The sequence below is a fragment of the Syngnathus scovelli genome, chromosome 11 (genome assembly GCF_024217435.2).
Source record: "Syngnathus scovelli strain Florida chromosome 11, RoL_Ssco_1.2, whole genome shotgun sequence".
NCBI lineage: Eukaryota > Metazoa > Chordata > Actinopteri > Syngnathiformes > Syngnathidae > Syngnathus > Syngnathus scovelli.
The window spans coordinates 12,611,632-12,629,698 of NC_090857.1; the positions used below are offsets into that span (position 1 = coordinate 12,611,632).

Consider the following 18,067-nt stretch of genomic DNA (forward strand, 5'->3'; position numbering starts at 1 on the left):
TTTTTATTATTATTATTATTATCATTATTATTATTATTATTATTATTATTATTATTATTATTATTATTATTATTATTATTATTATTGTAGCAACTAGTGGGTGTAATTACTATTCGGTTGTCCGATTGCTTAGGGAGGCCATGAAGGCACCAAATGACAATCCTGCCCATTTTTTAATATGGCGACACCATGGCATCTCACTCCACTCTCAATAAACTGGACCCTCTTCACCACTCCACCATCCGCTTCGCCACAGGTGCGCACTCCACTCACCACTGTGATTTGTATAAATTAATTGACTTTGTACTACTCTTTGTTGTGTGGAATAAAGAGCCAGTTACCAAACACGACGTGCCTGATTCATTGAAACGCTACATTATTATTATCATTATTATTATTATTATTGGTTCTCTCACTTAGCAAATATATATTTTTGATGCGCGTTGGTTAAAGAAATATTTTTCAAACCCGACTAAATGAATGAAAACGTTCTAATGCATAAATGAATAAAACAGCAGCTTTGTTGAAAAACTAGGCGAGCAACGGCGTACTCTAGTGGCTTTTATTGTAAACTACATGTCAACGTTCTCCTGTGTGTCCACTGCGCACGCGCAGCTGAAGCGGGCTGTGGCTAGTTCACATAAGAAAATGATGAAGCTCATGATGAGGTGCAATATAGCGAACATGGCGAGCCTTCTCCTCTTCACTTTCGTCACGCTGATTGGTCAGTCTACACGCGCACACATTAACGATAGCTCTGATGACTTGTTTGCATGATAATGTAACGACGATGACGACAATGATTTTTCCGTGAGGCTTGAACACGTATAACTGCCGTGATCGTATGTACTTTCGCACAGAATGCAGTAAAGGTGGGATATGTTTACATCTTATTGTACTTTTATACTGCAACACGGCATTCTACCATTGGTGACGCCTCTGGTCTGATCGTAATAGAAAGGGTGAAAAAAAATATCCTCATTTGCCTTACACACAGAAAGTAGTAAAGGCGGCATATTGCTGCAAGTGACACAGCATCAGATCATGAGATGACATCCGTGTCTGGTGAGGCCCCCAAAAAACATGTTTTTCTTCTTTCCCTTTCACACAGCACAGTAAAGAGACAAGATATTTCTGAAATTGCTGTGACTCCACACAGCCACAGTGAATGAAACGACAGGGTTTAGTCATACTCTCATAGGAGAACGAGAATTTGTCTTTATTGCCTTTCACACAGAACCCTCCTAAGGATCTTTGCACAACTTTGTGTCCTTTCACACAGAAACATGGTATCTTACCCACGCAGTTGGTGCAACAAACGCAATGTCACTGACAATTACTTTCATATCCTTCCACACAAATGGAAAAATTACCACCATTCAACTATTACCACCATACTGTTATGGCTTTCGGGTTTTCTGTGTGTGCGTGTGCGTGCGTGTGCATGTGCGTGCCTGTGTGTGCGTGTGTGCGCACTTGAGAGTGAAAATTATTAGTCTGCAAATAATTGGGGGAATGGAGCCTCGGTCTAACAGTGATGTTTTTTTCCCTTCTCCCCTCAAACCCCCTAAATCCTAACCTACCCCTATAGCATTGCAGCTCTCTGAGTCCTTTGTGTCCAAGTCCTGGAACCTGGTGAGAAGAGGACGCTGACAACCACTCAATACAATTGTCTTGTTTGTCTTAGCATCCTCTCGATTTTCCTCAGGAGGAACAAAAAAGGAGGCCACTTGGCGGGTACACCGACTCTTCATTGGAGGAGGCCTCGGGTTCATTCAGATGGCTCGAGAAGCATCTCGTGGCGAAGAGGACGCACGCCACGCTGGACTTAGATGCTATGATTGGTCGGTGCAGGTGTGGTCACTTCATTGGGTACACTGACAGAATGGTCACCGGTTCCACTTGCCCTCATTAGGGTTGGAGGCTGTTTTATCTCAAATGACCTTGTGCGAGAGGAGAGATCCACCCTGAATTGGTCACCAACAAATGCCAGGTCACATACTCCATAAAAAATGGACTGGTCATCAGTTAATGGAGGAGTGGGGGACCAGACGACAGGAACAGGAACACTGGGCGCGGACAGGGACGGGACACAACAGTAGACACTGACAAGGAGGAACACACGGACAGGGTTTAAATACATGAGACAACGAGAGGGAGCAGGTGACAGACATTACGGTGATGAAGGGGTATGGCTGAGGAAAGTTGCCGGCCGAGCGTGCTCTGGCACGGGCATGACAATAATATGACAATTTATGATGTATGACATGATTTGAGACATGTACACATATGATTTGTGACTTTACATTTTAATATAATTTATGACCACAATTGAGTACACATGATTAATATTGCACATGTATATGATTTATGACCGCCCAGTAATATGTATGATTTATGGCCATTTGGTAACACATAGTTTGGTTGTACATGTACGCATAAGATTTGCAGAGTTGGATGTACATGTATGACTTACATGCACACATTCGATTCATGACTATGCATGTACACTTGTGATTTATGACAGTGCATATTTGTCAATGATTTCTGACAGTGTTTTTTTGTAGTTAGAGGCGCAAGTTGGCTGCGATGTGATGTGCTGAGGTGTACCTAATGAAGTGTCTGGCGATGTAATATTTGGAAGAACAACCCAAACATGGTGTCATGTTGACAGGGTACACTCCTCCCTCAGCACCCTCAGACCTCCCCCAGCAGACGGGGCCTCATCAGGTGATCAGTCATTGACTAACTGACCTACTAAAATCAAAATAACACACTAAATAACAAAAAATTACGAATTGTGTGAATTTTACTAAACCAAACTACATAATTAAAATGAACTGAGATAAAGACTTCAAAATAAACATTTGCTACAAATGAACGAACAGACGGACAAACAAATAAACTAAGAATAGGTAAATATTTGAGTTGCTGTTGGATATTTTTGTTGCGTTATTTGCCATTTGTTGGCCCTGTGTTGTTTAGTTTTCTGTTTCTTTTCTTCAGACATTGGTTGAAAAAAGAAACCTAAATGTTATACAAAGAAGATGAATGCCATAGTACCGGTCTTGTTTGTGTTTTGTTTGTTGTTTGAACCGTGATACTATATTGTTGTTTTGTTATTTCAATGTTGACTTGTGTTGCTTGAGGTTTTGGAGGAGGAGCTCAATGAAGGTGGTCACTCCAGCGGTTTTGGCGTCATTCGCTCCTCCGTGTTGGTGTCCACAACAACGACAGCGTCTTCTAACACTGCCGCGACGACAGCGGCCCCCGGGACAGGCACTGACTTTGGACTACTGGGGGTCAAAGGTCAGGCAACAGACTGTCTGTTTTGGCTGTCAGCCAAGCACCTTTTCTTGACTTTGAAGTCCTTCCTGCAGATTTGACCCACAGTGCCACTGTGGCACACGGTGACACGGCCACCAGCATGCAGCCTGAGGAGGATGAAGGAAAGGAAACTAGGTCCACGCCCACCTCAAATGTTTTACCCAATGGGGGCTTAGCTGCGACCAGCTGGGAATGGATGACCACGCTCCCTCAGGAGGAACATGTAAGTTTTTTTAAATGTATAAAATGAATTCAAGTCGACAACACTGACATAAAAATGGTGCCACTTTGAGTGAAATTTGGTGGATGTGTCTATTAGGAGGAGACTCTGTCCGAGTCTCAAGAGGCTGACTGATAAGTCTCAGCAAGTCTGCTGTTTTGCCTCCTTGTCTTGTTTTCTCATCTTTTGTCCGTCAGGTACTGTGCGTGGACTGGACGCAGCCAAGTGGGCATGGCTACGTCCTCCTGAACATGACACACAATCTCAACTGCGTAAGTGCTAATTGCAACATCGTGATGCTAACTGGCTAAATTAGTGTACCCGCATACTTGTGCGCGTACATTCTAATTATGTACTCACTAAATGCAAATTCAACAAAACACACAAAAAGCATTTAGAGAGACACAAACAATTCACGGACTCACATGCACAAACCTTTCATATACTTTTTCTCTGCAACGAAAAAGTGCACACACACACATAGGCACACAGGCACACACACACAGGTCTACTCAACATTTTACAGCATGGTGTTTGTATGCAGGAGGAGTTCCGCAGTGATGGCGGTGTGCGCCTGCTGAAGATAATGGTGCGCCAGTTTGCACGGCGCATGAAAATCCCAGAGGGGTCGTGGGTCATTTACCTTAGCAAGCCCACACACCAACGACGACAAATACTGATGCACGTGGCCTCTGAACATGGTACACGCACACACAAGAAAACGCAAAATCAACTGCTTTTATGCTGTACGCACTGCAGTATGTGCGTGTCGAAGGGGTGTGGTGTGGCGAGTGACGTCAGCCACCGGAGTCGGGTAAGCCACTTAGTCTGCATGTGAGCTTCTTGGGGTGAGTCGTGACCTACAGCAGCTCCTTGCTTGTGTTCTCATTTTGAATTGGAGACGTGTTGTCTCTCTAACTGTGGCTGTCCTTGCACCATTTGTCAAGTTAGGACTGTATCTTAATTACCACATGATTTTTTTTCAATTCACGCGAGTGCTGGCTCTCCAAATTCACAGGTACCCCAAAATTAAAAAGTAATTCAACATTTTTGTTCAAAATTAGCATTTCTGGGCCATGGTGGCCATTTACAAGGACACATCAAAGACCAGCATAATTAGAAAAATCTTCCCTGGAAGGAACTAACACCAGATTGTGTGGACATGGACCCAGATTGCCAAATTGTTATCTGCTCGATGGATGATCATGCAAAATGGCTGAAATATGATGTGAATTACTGTCCGCATGCTTTGTTATGTTTCAAGCCAGGGGTGGGAAAAGTGTGGCCGTCAAGCATTTACATGATCAAGAGTCTTGTAATTTGTTGTGTGACATTTTTCCGATTGGATTGCTAGTGCGTGCATGTGTATATCTTCCAGGTGTGATGTCCACTAAGGACCTGCTGAACCTGCTGGGAGAAATGCATCCCAGTTTAAACAAAGTAACTTTTTTCATAGAAAATTCTTCTGAGCTTGTGGTGTCTTTGTACTAACCCCCAATCCCCCCATCCCCTCAGGTAGGCATCCAGGAGTATGGCCTGCCTTCTACGTGCTCGCCCCGCCGCAGTCCATCCCAGCGCAGCGACTACAGCAAACTGTTTGTGGTCCTGGTGGTCATCGGCTCCATCTGCCTGGCCATCATCACGTCAGGCTTCATTTACATCTGTTGGCAGAGGCGGTCCTCGACCACCAAGACCACCGTAAGACCGCCATGCACGGTCTCAAAGTTGGGGGGAGCCGTAGCTGTGGGGGATTTAAAAAAAAAAAAATGACAATGGTTCAAGTAGTATCAAACGGTTAATTTTTCATTTACCCGGGGCATGTTCAAAGTACCGCTGAGAAGAAGCACTGTAAGTTCTAATACGAATATTAGGCCCCCATTTTCTGATACCTATTTGTTGGTGTTGCTTAGTTCCACACAGAGGAGCTTCGCTTTGTGGAGAACGGTTGCCATGACAACCCCACCCTGGACGTGGCAGGCGACAACCAGCCTGACAACCGGCCTGAAGACCACCATGAAGAAGAACAGATGAAGAACAAGGGGATTAGTACCAATGGAATTGTGGGGGGAGGCGAAGGTATCGGCGGGGATGACAACCCTCGCTGGCAGGTAGGATGAAAACCTTGATGGAGGTAACCTGTCAGGTGCTTTCTATTCAGCTCAGGACGAAGCACCAGTTTAGTACAGAGAGAAGGGTGTCGTAGTCCTGAGAAAGCCTTTAAATAGAGAATGTTCATTTTCCAAAAAGCCCCGAGTGAAGGTTCTACTTTCAAGAGACGGTACCATCCATCCATCCATCCATCCATCCATCCATCCATCCATCCATCCATCCATCCATCCATCCATCCATCCATCCATCCATCCATCCATCCATCCATCCATCCATCCATCCATCCATCCATCCATCCATCCATCCATCCATCCATCCATCCATCCATTTTTCCCTGCTTATCCAGAGTCGGGTCACGGGGGCAACAGCTTGTGAAGGGAAGCCCAAACTTCCTTCTCTTCAACCACTTCGTCCAGCCCATCCCGGAGATCCCAAGGCATTCCCAGACAAGCCGAGACTTATTCTCGCCAGCGTGTCCTGGGTGGTCCCTGTGGTCTCCTGCCGGTGGGACATGCCTGGACCACCTCACCAGGGAGGCTTCTAGGGGGCATCCTGATGTGATGCCCAAGCCACCTCATCTGGCTCCTCTCAACGCGGAGAAGCAGCAGCTTGACTCGGAGTCCCTCACGGATGACCAAGATTCTCACCCTATCTCTAAGGGAGAGCCCAGACGCCCTGCAGAAGAAACTCATTTTGGCCACTTGGTTCTTTCGGTCACGTCCCACACCTCAGGGGGTTCGCTACCCTGCTACGAAGCAACCCCCACAGACCTCCCCAAGGGACACGGTCGAACGCCTACTCCAAGTCCACAAAGCACATGTAGACTGGTTGGCCAAACCCCCATGCACCCTGGTGAGGGTGAAGAGCTGGTCCACTGTTCCACAGCCAGGACAAAAACCACATTACTTCTCCTGAATCTGAGATTCGACCTCCTGATGGAGCTGCCTCTCCAGCACGCCTGAATAGACTATCCCTTACCTTCGTAAAAAGGGGAACCATCAACCCGGTCTGCCTATCCAGAGGCACTCTCCCCGATCTCCATGTGAAGTAGTAGAGGCGTGTCAAACAGGACAGCCCCACAACGTCCAGAGCCTTCAGGAATTCCGGGCATATCTCATCCACCGCTGGGGGCCTTGCCAACAAGGAGATTTTTAATTACCTCGGTGACTTCAACCCCAGAGATAGGCGAGTCCACCTCGGAGTCTCCAGGCTCTGGTTCCTCAATGGAAGGGGTATTGGTGGAATTGAGGAGGTCTTTGAAGTATTCTCTCCACTGACTCATGACATCCTGAGTCGAGGTCAACAACGCCCCATCGCCACTATACACGTGTTGCACCGTTTCCCTGTCCAGAGGGTGGACAAGAATCTCCTTGAATACGCCCGGAAGTCATTTTCCATGGCCTCACCAAACTCCTCCCACGCCTGAGTTTTTGTTTCAGCAACTGCCAAAGCCATGTTACGCTTGACCATCCGGTAACTATCAGCTGTGACCAAAATCCAAAAAGGCCTGCTAGGACTCTTTCTCCAGCTTAACGGCATCCCTTACCCGCTAGCAGCGGGTTTGGGGGTCGCCACCAAGACAGGCAACGACCACCTTACGACCACAGTTCCGATCGTTCGTCTCAACAATGAAGGCACAAAACACTTAGACTCAGTGTGTCGTGCCTCCCTGGGACGTGGGCAAAGGGGGATCCTACCAGACATCAAACCTCACAATATGTTTGGATCTGCCAGGTCGGCCCGGCATCTTATCCCACCATTGGAGCGAACACACCTCCAGGTGGTGATCAGTTGACAGCTTTGTCATTGCCCACGTGAGCATTGAAGTCCCCCAACAGAACAATGAAGTCCCGAGGGGGAGCACTCTCCAGCACACCCCTCCAAGAACTCCAAAAAGGATGAGGACCCTGAGCTGTGGTTTGGCGCATAGTGAAAGGTTTTCACCCTAAGAAAAGCATTGTGCTCCCTTGAGAATGTTGCAGTACCGAGAAATGTTTAAGTCCAGGGAGAAAGTTTTAGTTCAGTGAAAAGGCTAAGATCATTTTTAGCCCGGAGGAAAGACGCACGTCTTGGGACAAGGTGATAATTCCAAGAAAGTGTTCTAGTCCGGAAAGGTTATCGTCCAGAGAGTATGTTCTAGATCTAAGGGAAGGTACTTGTACTGAGATAAGATTGTAGTGAGTCCCGAGACAAGGTTCTAGTCCAGGGCATGTTTTAGTCCCCAAAAAGGTTCTTGCTCTTAGAGAAGATTGTTCTCCCAAGAGTAGGACCTATTTTGTCATGTCCTTTTTATTCTGCTCGACGATAAGCGCCATTTCATTGGTCCTCTAGGTGTTTGTCAATCAAGCAGCAGCTGAGGAGGAAGAAGAAGAGGACACACACCTTTGATGGAGGAGAAAGAGGATGGAATGTCTGTGCCTTGAGGGAGGGCGCCAAAGAGAATCACCTATCCACATGATATCGCCAGGGCTTTTTAGCCACGCTATCTGTTTGCCACAGCCAGTGCTATCAGCATTCTTCTGAAAAATACTGAAGCAATTTAGCGCAATGTTTGGAAATGATGAAAATTTGCAAAACAAAAATATCATCCAAAATATGCTCTCTATATTTGATTGGATGGCTCTAACATGTTCTTCTCTTTCAGGTTTTATGCACGTGAAGGACAAGTGAAAAGCTCAGAGGTTCTATTGTCATTGAGGCTGTTTACTTTGCACGCAGTTGAGCCTGCATGGTTGTTTTTGCATTAGCGGTGTGCTATGCTAGCTGTAGTCAGGTGACTGTGCAACCCATTGTGAGGCACATAATAGTGCTGCTTTAGTGTGTAAAAACACGCATGACAACATGCCATCACTTGCCCGCCAACAACAATAATGCCATTAAGAATAGTACGTAAATAAATAAAATGTCTGAATCATAATGGGTCTGCTACCAGTTGACAAAAACTGTCTCCACAATGGGTATTTGCATTTGAAGCAATACTAACAATAGCAACTAACAACCTTGTGTCTCCAACCAATAAATGTGCTAAAGCCAACTAAGATTGAGGTTGAGCTATGCTACATATGTGACGTCCTCTTTTTCCCGGACATGTCCTACTGTTGAGCCCCAAAAAAATGTCCGGGGGGAATTTCAAAATCGTCCGGGATTTTGTTGTACAGCCTCAAACATAATACATGTACAGTACGTTGTCAATAGAATTGCCACTCCGTTCCATTTCACACAGGTTTTTCTGTATCGTTCGCAAATAAGTTACGCCCTTCTCCCCAAATCTAGTCAAATTGCTACGAAGTAGGTTGGGCTGTCCAGTCTATACCGAGTGTTTACAAGCAATGCCGAAACGAAAATGCACGTTTAAATTCCCGTGCTTTCGCCAGGGTCGTGATCCTTATGAAGCTGAGTGCTTGATATGCAAGGCAGGCACTTACGTGTATGTGGCAAATAAAGGTGCCAACGCACCCCGCAAGGGGAGGACTGAAGAGGAGTCCTTTTTTTTTTTTCTTCAAATGCTGCACCGATGGCTGTATTTTTTTCTTTTTTTACTTAGTGTACCACTATAAAACTCATAGATGTCTGTGTGCACATATGGTTTTGTTAGTGTAAATAATGTCTTTGTTATTGTATATATGTTTTTTTGTGTTATTCAACACAAGGAATTTGTGCATGCCAAACAAGGAATTTGACTGAATTGCTATACAGACACCATGTCATTTGTGTCATAATATATGACACAAATGACCCCCCCCCCTCAAAAAAATAAAAAACAAATGACACCCCCCCAACAAAAAGGTGTCCTCTTTCAGAAACCCAAATCTGGTCACCCTAGCAGATGGCATGCAAACAAATACCCAGAAAGTGCTTAAGTAGCCCGATAAGCAGTCGATATATTTTGCACTGTCGTCGAGTGGCATCTCAAATGAGAACAGATTGAATGCTCGTAGGGAAAGGGTCAAAGAAGACTGATAAGTCGTGAGGGTCTTCTGATGACTCAGAGGACGAATAGGAAGTCCTTTGTCCTTGGTTCGATTTCCTGTGAGATTTGATACAATGCTACAGCAAGTTTATTTGTACAGCCCTACCAAAAGAGTCTCAAAGGGCTTCACGGGGCAGCAGGTGACAAAGGTCGATGCCATCCCCTCATTGAAGCCCCTTCAAACGGCAAAGGAAAACCTCAAAACCTCGTTCGGGGTTAAAAAAAAAGGAGAAACGTTTAAGTTATAAAACATTACCATACTAACAGTTTCTGTGCTTGGCAACCTAAATGGCAAAAGAGAAGTTTAGAAGGCTGTGTTTAGCTCTTCTAGCAAGCTCATTTTAATACTTATAAGAATAAGAAAAATAATCACGTTTCACTGTTGAAGCGAAATCATAATAATAATGAAGAAATTGTTAGGTTACGGATTTTAGTTATTGATCTGACTCCAAATTGCGATCAACACTTAACACATAAATTGCTATGTCCTAATCCACACACTGGCGCACCTAACAATTTTGCGAGTTCGTTCTGTCAAAGAGAAGACCAGTAGATCAATTAGACCAAATTTACCAATTGTTTATTCCTGACAAAGCGCACTAATACAGGCCTGGGTCCCGGGTCCCTCACACTAAAACTCGTGCGTTTTTGTGACCACCAAAAGACGACACATTCTTCCGGGTTGCCCAGTTTTAAAGAAACACAATATGAATATTAAAGCATGCAAAATATTGTGAGATGATTGGTCGATGGCCATCTCCTCCCCGTGTCGGTGCTATCGCTGAGGTCAGGTGGTTGGATTTTCCTGCGAAGCCCGGGCCACATAGACGTGCTGTTCTCGTTCCTCAACGACCTTGAGGTGATCTCGTCTGGTACTCCCTGTCTGGGCCTATACACAACACTTCCAAGAAAACAAGTTCATGCAGTTTGCCTGCACATTCTTCACCACCCACCAATCCACACGAGCACTCCAATACTAGGTATTATATTAATATGATTATAAGTTTAACACAACCTTAAAAATAAATATATAAATATAAGTATAAATAACAGCCTGCTTGGCAATGGTTGCACTTGTAGCAACGCTAATGCTAGTACAAGTCAGTTCGCATTCCCGTGACAAAAACAATTTGGCGTTGTTTGAGTTGTGATGCGTTGCGTTTGCGTCATTGCTCATTTGTTTGTCGGTCCGGAATGTGCCAAATAAAGTTTTGAAACTCCTATCATTGAAGGCATTGACTTTCGCTTACAGCGTAAATCGTTCTTATTTGATATTAGAGGGAAACACTTCTAAAATGTGTTTGTAGATCAAATTTGAAAATAACTGAAAACAGAGTCAGCAAATAAAATAAGTAAATGCTGTTCTGTGAGGCTTGTAGCGTCGGTGGAGCATGTAGATGCTGCATTGTTATCTGACCAGTGTAAGGGCGCAATCAGCACTTGACGTCTCCAGTCTGCCAGAGTCAACGGTCGGTTGTTTCAGGCAGATCCACGGACACCTCTGCCGCCGGGGTCCTTGTCGTTGCTTAGCCAAATTGCTGTCGATAGCAAACACGTACGCAGACGCTCAGCGAAACGGAACAAAGTCTTTTCGCGGACAGTTTAAGGCCAGAATGATGCACATGGCTGCCAGGTTTGTCTGCTCCTTGGTCTCCACGGAGGCGATCTTTTGTCTGCATTTGGGCCGTTTCGGCTCCTTTGTGTGGCACCGCTAAATCGAAAGCGAAGCGGGCAGGGAGGCCAGCGTCATCGGCCTTCCTGGCGTGACCTTGCTCCAACACCAAAATACAAAGCGCCATAACAATTTATGCGGACGTTGCTGGTTGTAAATTACCTTATTCGCGTCTGGAGCGACAACACGGTAGGAACGGAGGCAGTTAGCTAACGCCGCTCGCACGCTCCGCTAGCAGCTCAAACGTGGACGACGTGAGAACTCAGTGGCGTTCGGCGTTTTGGAAAAGGCCCCAAAAGAACGCTAATGTTTGCAACTTTATTCGTATTTGCGCTCCGCCGAAGTGTTCAAGCGTGACATGCCATTGGCAAGTGTTGAACAGTCGAAAATGGACACCTTGTTGGTGCCCAGCTATGGCAATTCAAAAGTCCATCCTTTTCTAATTAAGAATTTGGTCGGCGTCCGGATTCAAAAATATTTGTTCTATTTCTTCGTTTTATTGCTGCTGATGTTATTTTCATTATTGTTATCGTTTAGTGATGGACACTTTCAAGCCAAGCAGGAAGGCTAATTGATCACTTTAATAGATACACTTTACAGCAGCTCAAGCAACACGTCGAAACCTTATTTAACCTTATATGCACTTTATATTTTTTTCAAGTTCCTCCTCTCACGTTTGCAAGTAATATGTTGATCTGTAGAATTACGAAATCCGATTTTGTATCCAAAGCATTGGTCTTGAATGCTAATGACTGACGGTTGAAATCCTTCCTGTTCAAGTTGTTTGCTGCAGTGACTTCAAGTCTTTTAAGTGTCCACTTCCGGCGTGCCCTAAACTTAAGTCAGTTAGTCTAGGAAATGATAATAGTTCACTGAAGTATAGAGAAGCGTCTCAGGAATGTCAGAATAGAAAAAAAAACTGTCGACCAACTGCAAGGGTGCAGTCTTTTTTGCTTTGTTTTTTTCCTAAATTCCAGCCTTTGCGATTTAAAAAATTACATTTGACTACATTGCAATATAAATTGGATAATTTAGCAAAAGTTTTAATTTCCATCCCTTTATTCAAAAACATTTAATTTGACAGGTTAGAAATGACAAACAAATGATTCAGTGACAGTTATCAAGTCAGAAGGAATGCACAATTGGTAATTATTAGTTTGAAAATATTTTCAGAAAGTTGTTTAAAGCTTAAATTCCAAGCATCTGGACACATTCAATAAAAAAAAAAAAAAGTATTCTGACAATTACTTGATGATCAAAGATCTGATTGATTCCTTTTCTAATGATGTAATGGTTTTTATTGTTATCGTATCGTTTGTTTCCCGGTTGTGGAGACCTTGAGCCAAGCAGGAAGCAGCGGTGTGGGTCACTTGATTAGGTACACCTGCGCACGCCGTGCGAGCGGCTGTGCAGCAAAGATTCATCTTTGACTGTGGAATTGTGTTGTGCACACGCAGGGACGAGCTGACCTCAGCAAAATTTGCTGTCGTGTTGCACTTCCTGGCCAGCCTCCGCTGAGACCGTGCAGTGCCCGTCCCGCTGACTGCCGCCACCCACCGAGTAGGGCGTCAAGCATGTATTGCCTGCAGTGGCTTCTGCCGGTGCTGCTGATCCCCAAGCCGCTCAACCCGGCGCTGTGGTTCAACCACTCCATGTTCATGGGCTTCTACCTGCTCAGCTTCCTGCTGGAGAGGAAGCCTTGCACCATCTGTGCCTTGGTCTTCCTCACCGCCCTCTTCCTCATCTGCTACAGCTGCTGGGGCAACTGCTTCCTCTACCACTGCCAGGTGCATACACAACACAAAATTCCCAAATCAAACGTTGCTTGACCGCTTTTTTTTTTTTCTATTCAAGTGCCGTGTTTGACAATTCGCTTTGATTTTGCAGAGCACTTGAAAAGCTGCAGCTGAAACAAAGTTGCCGCAAAGCTCTACATTTGTTTAAAGAAGGCTCCTCAATTCACATGGGTATAGTTTCTTAGGATCAGCATGGCGGCTAAGCACTACCTATCCCTGAGCGACGCGCTTCTAGTCAAAGCTACTGTCGTTCCTGGGCACCAAGATGCCACCTGAAGGCAACAAAGCACTGAAGGGCCTCAGCTCACTATCAAGATGGCAGCAAAGTACTTTTATTGGCCTGGCACTAACAGTCATTCCTTTTTTTGTAAGCAAATTATCAGAGGAGGAAAAATTAAATGGCAAACTGTCATCGTTGAAGTCCTACTGAAGTACATTGATGGAACTTGACTTTGGGTGGCATCTTGTCAAAACGAAGGTTGATGTGCTTTGACGTCTCACTTCCAGGATGCCGCCCTGCCGCACGCCGCACACGACCCGGCCATCGTGGGCGCCTAGAGGCCCCTCGCCATTGCTGCCGCCATGCTGGATACAAGACCAACTTTGAAGTAAAGACTTGAAAACGGAGACAGCGGGAGACATTTTGTTTGCCCAGGCCGTGCTGTGCGTGCGCAGACACAATCTTCCACACACCGGACAATCAATGTTGCCAACCACTCCTTTTCCTCTGGCTAAATGCACACAACCATGTTCTTTGAAGTGATTGTCAGTATTTTCAGCACATCCAAAAGAAACAACACACACACAAAGTTGGATGGCAACGTTTTTTTTTTTTTTTAATCCTTGTGTTTCATCACAATGTTGTTTTTGCTTTTTAAGTGGAATAAAATATTTAGTTTTTCCTCCAATAGTGTTGAGTACATGAATTAAAAAAAGAAAACTTATTGTTGAAGGTGTCATATTTTTCACCAACAGTGACAAAATTTGAAAAGAGATATGAGAAGTCAATTTCCCCAAACGCTCTCTCACGTACAATGCGTGTGGCCGATGTAATAGTCTAAAGCAGGGGTGTCCAAGTCCAGTCCTCGAGGGCCACATTCCTACATGTTTTCCAAGTTTCCCTCGTTTAAACACACCTGTGGAGGAGCCAATCCTCGAGGGCCGCATTCCTCCATGTTTTCCAAGTTTCCCTCGTTAAACACACCTGTGCAGGAGCCTGATCATTGAATCAGGTGTGTTTAACGAGGGAAACTTGGAAAACATGGAGGAATGCGGCCCTCGAGGACTGGACTTGGACACCCCTGGTCTAAATGATGCTATATCCAGATTGTCACAGTTAACAGTCGTGTCGCAGTTAACGGTCGGCAACGACATGAAGCTGTATTGCCTTGATGACAATTTGTGATGGATTTAGCATGAGACTCCTTTTTCATCTCCTTCAATCAAACATGTCTTTTTTTAATCTTGTCATTTCTAACTTGATCTGTTAGTCTTTGTTGTGCATTTAAATTTATTGTGGATTATCCGCGTTGAAACTTTTAATATTTTGCCAGCATAATTTAAATTTTTAGCTGCTTTGTTGAAAAAAATACTGATTTTTTTTTTTCCAATTTTTTTTAAAACCTTAAATTCTGATCACTTGTGGAAACCTCTTTCATTTTTGGAAATGTATAATTTAAAAAAATGAAATGCTAAATGTTTGAAAAATAATTTCATGTACTTTGACACTTGTGCTGTGTTTAGCTGACTATTGTTTAAATATGTATCATTATATATATATATATATTATATATATATATATATATATATATATATATTCTTTAAACAAATATACATACTGTATATATACATATATATATATATACACATGTATGTATATATATATATATATATATATATATATATATATATATATATATATATATATATATATATATATATGCATATATGCATATATACATACATATATATATGTATATATACATATATTTAAAAATGAAATGCTAAATGTTTGAAAAATATTTTAATGTACCAGAGTACATTAAAATATTTTTAAGTGTACATTACCTGTACACTTGTGCTGTGTTTAGCTGACTTTATTGTTTAAATATGATAGATAGATAGATAGATAGATAGATAGATAGATAGATAGATAGATAGATAGATAGATAGATAGATAGATAGATAGATAGATAGATAGATAGATAGATAGATAGATAGATATTTCATATGTTGGCCATGAAGAAAAAAAGCCAGCAAAAGTTGCTCTTAAAGAAAAGTGATCTCAGTCTCCAAATTCTGAAAAAAGTCCTCCTGCATCTCCAAGTCAAGCTGCTCCATCTTCTGGAAGGCTGCGTGGCCTTTTTTACCTGTCAAAAAAATGGAATCAATAAAAAAAAAAAAAAAAAGGAAAAAAAGCTGTGAACCAATCAAGCACCAACTACCAAATGAGAGGACCGCTTCCTTGGCGGCATTTTGAACGTCTTCATTGGGACACCTGCGAAGTTCAACCATGTGCTCCACGCTCTCCGTGGCCTGCAAATACACGCACACAAATACAAATGAATGTGTGGGAGCCAGTGCAATGGGAGGCCGCTGCGCGCTCACCGCCAAGCATTGGAGCGCCAAACAAGAGTTCCGCTGGACGACGACGTCAGTGCTCCTCAAACTCTCTGTGAAATAAACAAGTGCCTACGAACACACACACTTTGAGCGTTAGCCCTGCCACATGCTATCGCGGGACTTGTGGTGTACCCTGGCTCGGAAGGTGGCGCAGACAGAAGCCCGTCTCAGGCAGCTGGCAGCCGCCCGGCCTGCTTTGCGGTCGGCGTCTGTCAAGAGTGCTGCTATGGCCTGCAGCGTGCAGCCCAGTGGGAGAAGGCGGGCCACGCCCCGCGATGTCATCCTGTTCAGCATGCCCCGCCGCTTGGGACCCTTCAATGCCGACAGGAAGTACTCTGAAAGGCCATGACGTCCGAAAATTGTGACTTTTTGGCCTGGGGTGGGTGACGGTTGAACGGAACACACCTTCCTTGGCGAGGTGGGCAACGTGCTCGCCCAGCGTGGCGATGCCACACCGTCTCAGATAAATCGACAGCTGGAACACGCTCACTCTGTCGGCGGCGCTCGGAGGCTGTGGTGGCCACAGCGCTACCCTGCAGGCTGCCTGCACTTGCTGCAGCAGCGTGCGGAACACTAAATACATATCAAAGACACACTTTTGCTTACTTCTTGCCATCAAAGACAAATAGTGACTTATACACAATGTACTGATGAACATATCAAAGGATACCCACATGTTGACTTCTACACATCAAATGATTAGTTAAATGCATCAAATACATTCACTTTCTTACATCTTTACATCAAAGAGCATGTACAGACTCACACAAAAGAAACAAAGAACAAGCTAATTGATGTGAACACATCAGAGAGTCATATTTACATACGCATCACTAGGACACGTTAACCCACGTCAAGACAACTCACTCGTATCAAAGGAACGAGTTTACTTAACTTCACCCACAAGTCTTTGTTCTGACCTCTTTCGGAGAGCCCGGGCTGCTTGGCCTCTGCGTTGGCTTTAATTTTGTGCGAGTATTGTTTTCTGAGTGCATTGACAAAGTTGTCTGAGTGGCAGCAGAATGGAGAAGAAGAATCGGAGTCTCGCACACATTCAGCCCACAGCAGCAAAACATCTCGACTCCGCTGATCCTCCGGAAGCACTGGACACCACAACAACGGATAAGAAAGCTTTCACTTCTGAACCACCAACTGAGCGACCGACTGACCAGCAAACAAGCAAGTTGTGCAAACAAGCTATCAGAAGCCATCAGTTTGTTAGCAAGCTAGCTAGCTAGTTAAGAGGTTAGTGATACTGACGGTCTTCAGTGGAGATGCCGTTCTTGTCCTCCAACAGCAAGCAGCCGATTCTGTTCAGGACGTCTACTTGTTGAGAAACATCCTCAAGGAGATCAACACGAGTCAAACTGAAGTTGATCCTCTGCAGCATCTGAGGAGAACCACGAGAACCTCAAAGGAACATCCTGGAACATCGGCAGGAAAGCCTCAGTACCTCCAGTAGGATGCAACAGGTATCCAGGTGTGTCTCCAGAACCTGGTCAAGACCCCAGTGGCCACAAGTCAGCGGGACAACCGGCGGCTCCTTCTCACAACCCCATCGGTGGTTTTGCGGGAGGGGGCTCCTCGGACAAGACATGCTGTGGACATGACAATTCAATGACCCACCCCAAGGATACACGAGCACTTACCTCCAGGATTTGCCTACTTACACACATCAATGACCCATCCATGCTTACTTCTTCCACACAGACACACACACACACACACACACACACACACACACACACACACACACACACACACACACACACACACACACACACACACGCACGCACGCGCACGCACGCACACGCACGCGTGCGCACACACACGCGCGTGCGGCTCAACTCTTCTCACCCGCCGGAACAGGAAGAGTCATCGTCATGTGACAGGAAGTCAAAGCTGCAGAGAACCTCCTCCATGGCCAAGGTGTCGTCCCATGACGACGGTCTGATGAGGGACAAGTCGTTCTGAGGGGGTTCAAAGCGTACGTTCACACTGGTTGCAGGGATGAGAACGGCAAATGAAAAAAAACACTGAGAAGTAGCCGGGGTCTGGGAGCCGCATGCCCCACTGGGGGGGGGGGGGGGCACAGGCCCCCCCCAATGGGGGCCGCAGGGGGCCAGGGGCCGCAGACCCCCTCAATGGGGGCCGCAGTGGGCCAGGGGCCACAGGCCCACATTGGGGGCCACAGGGCGCCAGGGGCCACAGGGCCCACAGGTCCCCATTGGGGGCCGCAGGGTGCCAGTGGCAACGCCCCGGAGGGGGCTCAGGGGGAAAAGCTCCCTGGAAACTACTAGATTTTGGCAGTATAGCAACCCCAAAACCATTAATTTCATCACTCAATTTTA

At 45.1% G+C, this 18,067-nt stretch overlaps 3 protein-coding genes across 14 annotated transcripts in view; 2 read left to right on the forward strand and 1 right to left on the reverse strand.

Moving 5' to 3' along the window:
- The first annotated feature begins 150 nt into the window (after positions 1–150).
- On the forward strand, positions 151–9,132 carry podxl2 (podocalyxin-like 2). The gene is made up of 12 exons (XM_049734291.1): positions 151–256; positions 1,592–1,635; positions 1,709–1,844; positions 2,675–2,730; positions 3,150–3,309; positions 3,381–3,550; positions 3,745–3,819; positions 4,092–4,248; positions 4,926–4,987; positions 5,063–5,245; positions 5,458–5,655; positions 7,988–9,132. Exons 1-12 carry the CDS (start codon positions 190–192, stop codon positions 8,042–8,044), a joined length of 1,365 nt encoding a protein of 454 aa, XP_049590248.1. The 5' UTR covers positions 151–189; the 3' UTR covers positions 8,045–9,132.
- A 1,052-nt stretch (positions 9,133–10,184) lies between these two features.
- The window catches only part of ripor3 (RIPOR family member 3), a 57,395-nt gene continuing 49,512 nt past the window's right edge, over positions 10,185–18,067 (reverse strand). For 10 of the 12 annotated variants that reach the window (XM_049734246.2, XM_049734245.2, XM_049734256.2 and 7 more), the window contains 8 exons: positions 17,574–17,686; positions 17,170–17,314; positions 16,977–17,106; positions 16,637–16,819; positions 16,122–16,289; positions 15,849–16,051; positions 15,539–15,785; positions 15,176–15,463 (listed from right to left, as the gene is read on the reverse strand). In XM_049734246.2, coding sequence (XP_049590203.1) covers positions 15,363–15,463; positions 15,539–15,785; positions 15,849–16,051; positions 16,122–16,289; positions 16,637–16,819; positions 16,977–17,106; positions 17,170–17,314; positions 17,574–17,686 — 1,290 coding nt within the window. In that variant the 3' untranslated portion in view covers positions 15,176–15,362. Of the gene's footprint in view, positions 10,528–11,043; positions 15,464–15,538; positions 15,786–15,848; positions 16,052–16,121; positions 16,290–16,636; positions 16,820–16,976; positions 17,107–17,169; positions 17,315–17,573; positions 17,687–18,067 lie in introns of those variants that run through there. The other 2 variants (XR_011087771.1, XM_049734251.2) reach the window with 2 other exon arrangements.
- blcap (bladder cancer associated protein) lies at positions 12,873–14,002 on the forward strand. Its single transcript, XM_049734302.1, has 2 exons — positions 12,873–13,085; positions 13,602–14,002. Exons 1-2 carry the CDS (start codon positions 12,873–12,875, stop codon positions 13,650–13,652), a joined length of 264 nt encoding a protein of 87 aa, XP_049590259.1. The 3' UTR covers positions 13,653–14,002.

Bases quoted from the DNA above. Each gene is read 5' to 3' on its own strand.
- podxl2 (XM_049734291.1), top strand. From the start codon at position 190: ATGGCATCTCACTCCACTCTCAATAAACTGGACCCTCTTCACCACTCC. The intron at 1,636-1,708 runs GTGAGAAGAGGA...GATTTTCCTCAG, and splicing joins TGTCCAAGTCCTGGAACCTG to GAGGAACAAAAAAGGAGGCC. The intron at 3,310-3,380 runs GTCAGGCAACAG...TCCTTCCTGCAG, and splicing joins TGGACTACTGGGGGTCAAAG to ATTTGACCCACAGTGCCACT.
- blcap (XM_049734302.1), top strand. From the start codon at position 12,873: ATGTATTGCCTGCAGTGGCTTCTGCCGGTGCTGCTGATCCCCAAGCCG. The intron at 13,086-13,601 runs GTGCATACACAA...TCTCACTTCCAG, and splicing joins GCTTCCTCTACCACTGCCAG to GATGCCGCCCTGCCGCACGC.